The sequence below is a fragment of the Loxodonta africana genome, chromosome 15, assembly GCF_030014295.1.
Source record: "Loxodonta africana isolate mLoxAfr1 chromosome 15, mLoxAfr1.hap2, whole genome shotgun sequence".
Taxonomy (NCBI): domain Eukaryota; kingdom Metazoa; phylum Chordata; class Mammalia; order Proboscidea; family Elephantidae; genus Loxodonta; species Loxodonta africana.
The window spans coordinates 64,400,666-64,404,870 of record NC_087356.1 but is presented as its reverse complement, the minus strand read 5'-3'; the positions used below and the strand labels follow the sequence as shown (position 1 = coordinate 64,404,870).

General features: G+C 37.0%; 1 protein-coding gene across 1 annotated transcript; it reads left to right on the top strand.

Annotated features, from left to right (window-relative positions):
- Positions 1 to 1,425: 1,425 nt before the first annotated feature.
- Positions 1,426 to 2,754, top strand: LOC100672788 (olfactory receptor 8A1-like). Its single transcript, XM_003423627.3, has one exon. It carries the CDS (start codon positions 1,429 to 1,431, stop codon positions 2,386 to 2,388), a length of 960 nt encoding a protein of 319 aa, XP_003423675.1. The 5' UTR covers positions 1,426 to 1,428; the 3' UTR covers positions 2,389 to 2,754.
- Positions 2,755 to 4,205: the final 1,451 nt, after the last annotated feature.

The following is a 4,205-nucleotide window of genomic DNA, read 5'->3' as shown; positions in this document are numbered from 1 at the left end:
ATACTCTACTAATGTATGTCCTTGGAGTTCAAAGACCTAAAAACAAAAGATGAAAGTATTCCCTTCCTATAAAAGGTATCTGAGGATCTGGAGGTAGAATGAGATCTTATTATTTCTCACTCATAGTGAATTATAGAGTTTGAAAATATTATAGTTATTACAGACATTAGAGTTTTCCAGCCCAGCCCCACCCTTTTGCAGAAGTGGAAAGGTAAAATGGATTTCCCAATGTCACACAGTGAATTAGTGGCGCATCTGGAGCAGAAACCCATTTTTAGAATTTTTAAGGACGGGCTATATTCCTTCTTCCTTACCAGTAGTTGCCATTTTATTTTTCGATGTTAAGTTCAATAACAGCTCAATCAAAACAAGATCAGCAAGGTCCTGCACAGGTAAATTTTGCCATGAAGCTATGACAGTTTATCTCACAATACAAGAGAGACAAAGTAAGTTAGGTAGGAGCAACACTCTTTTACTCCTGACAACATTCAAGTAAGTACACAAATTCCGAGTATACTTTTATTAAGCTTTTATTGGTAAGAACAATTACTTAGGGAGAATTGCAAAATATAATCTAATAGCACAATTACTGACACAAACATATGCAGCTATTACATAAACCAACAGAACTGAGGCTCAAGAAAATGATATTTCTGTTACCTGTGAGCATGCAAGGTGGAACAACAGGAAAACTTGTCTTCTCTTCTTTGTTATTTCATTGCTTTCCTAAGATGTACCCATAAGAGCTTCCAAAGCTTTTCCTAGAAAGAAAAACAAATATAATACTCACTCATTTGAATGAAAGAACTCCAGGATTAAGTTGAAGACGACTTAATCTGGAGCATCCTGCCCTCTGCACATCTTTAAAGGTTATTAATCTCGACCCTAAGATCTGCATTTCCTTACTAATGTCTCCTTGAGGAGAGCTTTGTATTCTGTGGGCAACAGCAATCTAGGGTGCACGCAAGGCCCAACATTAAAACTGAAATGATTTCTTAAAACTTTCTTAAGCTAATTAAACCTTGATATACCCAGCACCAACAGATCCAGCATATTAGGCTGTAGTCACAGTTCAGTCCATAACAGCTGAGTTCCTGTTTGTTCCAGACACTAGTAACATCTCAGATGGCACACAATTATCGGCATCTTTTTTTTTCTACTATTAAGAAAATTTTCCTGGTCTTGAAATAACACATTGTATTTATTATCTGTAGTCTATGAAGGTCTTTGGCCAAAAATAACACAATCCTGACACAAAAAATGTGTTTAAGCATCTTACTAATGACCACCCTTAAACTCTTAATTTGATGATCATTTTGTTTCTTCTACGACAACACGAATAAAACTATTACTAATCATAGGTAAATAGGTTTCTTACCTCCTCTGATTTTCTTTTCTTAGTTTCACATCTCCTGCTTCCTGAAGGAAATGGCCAGACAAAATGATTCCACAGTGACTGAGTTCGTTCTCGAGGGATTGACAGGCAAATCAGACCTCCAGCCACCTCTCTTCTTCTTATTCCTAGCGATCTATGGTGTCACTGTCATGGGAAATGTGGGTATGATCTTTCTAATCGCTTTCAATTCCAAGCTGCAAACTCCCATGTACTTTTTTCTTGGCAATTTGTCAGCCATAGATCTCTTTTATTCCTCAGTTATTACCCCCAAACTCCTAGAAAACTTTGTATTGGAGCAAAATGTTATTTCGTACCCTGCATGTATGACACAACTTTTTTTCTTTTGCTTCTTTGCTACTGCTGAGTGCTACATGTTAACAGCCATGGCATATGATAGATATGCAGCTATCTGTAGTCCACTGTTCTACAATGTCACCATGTCCCAAAAGGTCTGTAATGTGCTGGTGACTGAAGTCTATATCATGGCATGTATTGGAGCTGTGCCCCACGTTATCTCCATGATCAAGCTTTCCTTCTGTGGAGACAATGTCATTCACCATTTCTTCTGTGACATGCATCCTCTCTTAAAGCTCTCATGCTCTAGTACCTACATCAATGAACTTCTGTTGATAATTGTAGGTGGATTCAGTATTTTTGCAACAACTGTGGCCATAATAATCTCTTATGCCTTAATACTGTATAACATTCTTTGCATACCCTCAACTGAGGGCAAGTCCAAAGCCTTTAGTACCTGTGGCTCTCACCTTACAGCTGTAGGGATTTTTTACGGCTCCATCATATTCATGTATTTTAAGCCAGCATCCAGTAGCAATATGGCCCAGGAGAAGGTGGCCTCTGTGTTCTACACCACAGTGATCCCTATGCTGAACCCTTTAATCTACAGCTTTAGGAATAAGGATGTAAGAAACGTGCTCAGCAAAGTCATGAATATGAGGTATGGACCACCTCATGATAGTAATCAGAACCACTAAAAGGAAATATTTAGCTCATGGTAGGCCAGTGAAGCTATTTTCTGAATTGAAATTTCTCCCTTCTTGGAAAACTTATAGGCAACTATTGTATTGAGTCTTTTTTTCAAAAGTTCAGTATCATAAAAAATAGATTTCTCTTGTAAATCTCAGGATATGGAGACCATGCACATGGTCCTAGGAGATGGGCCTAACTAATTCTCTTCTGCATACCACTTCCTCCTGTTCCTTTTCCAGACTTAATTTCACATCGATTCTTCTTCCCCACGAGCACATCAACTAGAGCAGTGATGGACCCTGTGTTCTTTTGCAAACTTCCCTGCCCAATTCTAATTTGAACATCAACTGTCTTCTTCTATTATCTGCATTCTCTTTTCCTTCTTCCTCAGTAGACAGAAAAGAAGGTGACAGTTTCTACCCCAAAGTTCCTTTAGTTACTCTCCTTTTCACTGTCATGGCAAAGTTGGCATTTACTAACCTAAAGAAGAAGAGTGAATTTCAAAGTGGACAGCATTTGATTTGCCTCTCTCCCCACCAGTTCTCATGAACGTAGCTCAGGTCTTCTGATTACACAAGCTATCTGTGTTTACCCAGAAAAGTCACTCTACTATCCATACAAGTGCAAGTGTGTGTCTATCATAAAGTACCAGATATCCTTTGAGACCCAGATTCTTGGATCTATATCATGAAAGCTAAATGATAAATCTACATCATGTGGAATTCAAATGACAAACATTTCTGATATATGTTGTATTCACATGTTTTATTGAAATGGTCAAAAGGACTGAAGCTTTGGCAAGTCCACTTATTTTTCCTTCCCTCCTTATGAGATTCCAGGTTCTCAGGGACCTGATGACTCAAGACATTTTGTTGCAGACCAAGCAAAGTTATGTTAGTATTAGACATGATTCAGGGCAATCTTAAGTAGTGTAGACAAATAACTTGTACAATAAAAGGATATTTATGCTAATATTTGAAATGTATATAGATAGATACCAAAGAAGGATATCACCTAAAATCAAAAGACTGAGAATTATATTCCTATCTTAAATGGAAGTTGTTAAGTATTTAATAGTGACATTATGGGACAGTTGTCATCCTCTATTGTTAAGGGTTATAACATAAACGAAATGACAATAAAAAGAAAAATGCTGTTTCAAAACTAATATTCTATAAACAAATTATATTAATAAAAAGTATACTGAAAACTTCTGTATATTACTTTGTGTATGTCAAGGAACTGTATATATTACAGTGAAGCCTGTGAAAGCCGGAACTCCATGGGACTGGCTTGTTTCCCAGGTCTTGCAAGTTTTCCACCTTTGACAGGGTGGAGTCTTACCACTTTTCTACTGTTCTCTACTCATGGAAACAATTCTCATTTTCCTTCTGACAGGTTTCTGCCTTACACAAGTTCTGGCGTTCATAGGTTTTACTGTTTATACACACATATATTTTCATATTTTTAAAGAAATGTGAATATTAAAAAATAGACAAAGAATTTATTTGCCTGTGTGAGGAAGAAGAAATAAAAAGATTCAAAATTTTGGGAAAATGCATACTGTGGAAGCCCAGATTCACCTAACAAACTTCACACAAAAAATAGTAGCTTATAGGAGATGGCTTTCCTGTCTGAAGACTGACTTCTCCAGGAACGATATAGAGTTAATGATCATTTTAATCAGTCTTATAAATCTCCAGCTGTTTTTCTCCTAGCCTCTACCATAAATAAAGGGAAAATCCACTTCCAGGGCCTTGTGTTTTCCTGTGGGAAGACTGTTAGAGTAAATCCCTGTCCATTCATTATACTAACTCTCAAT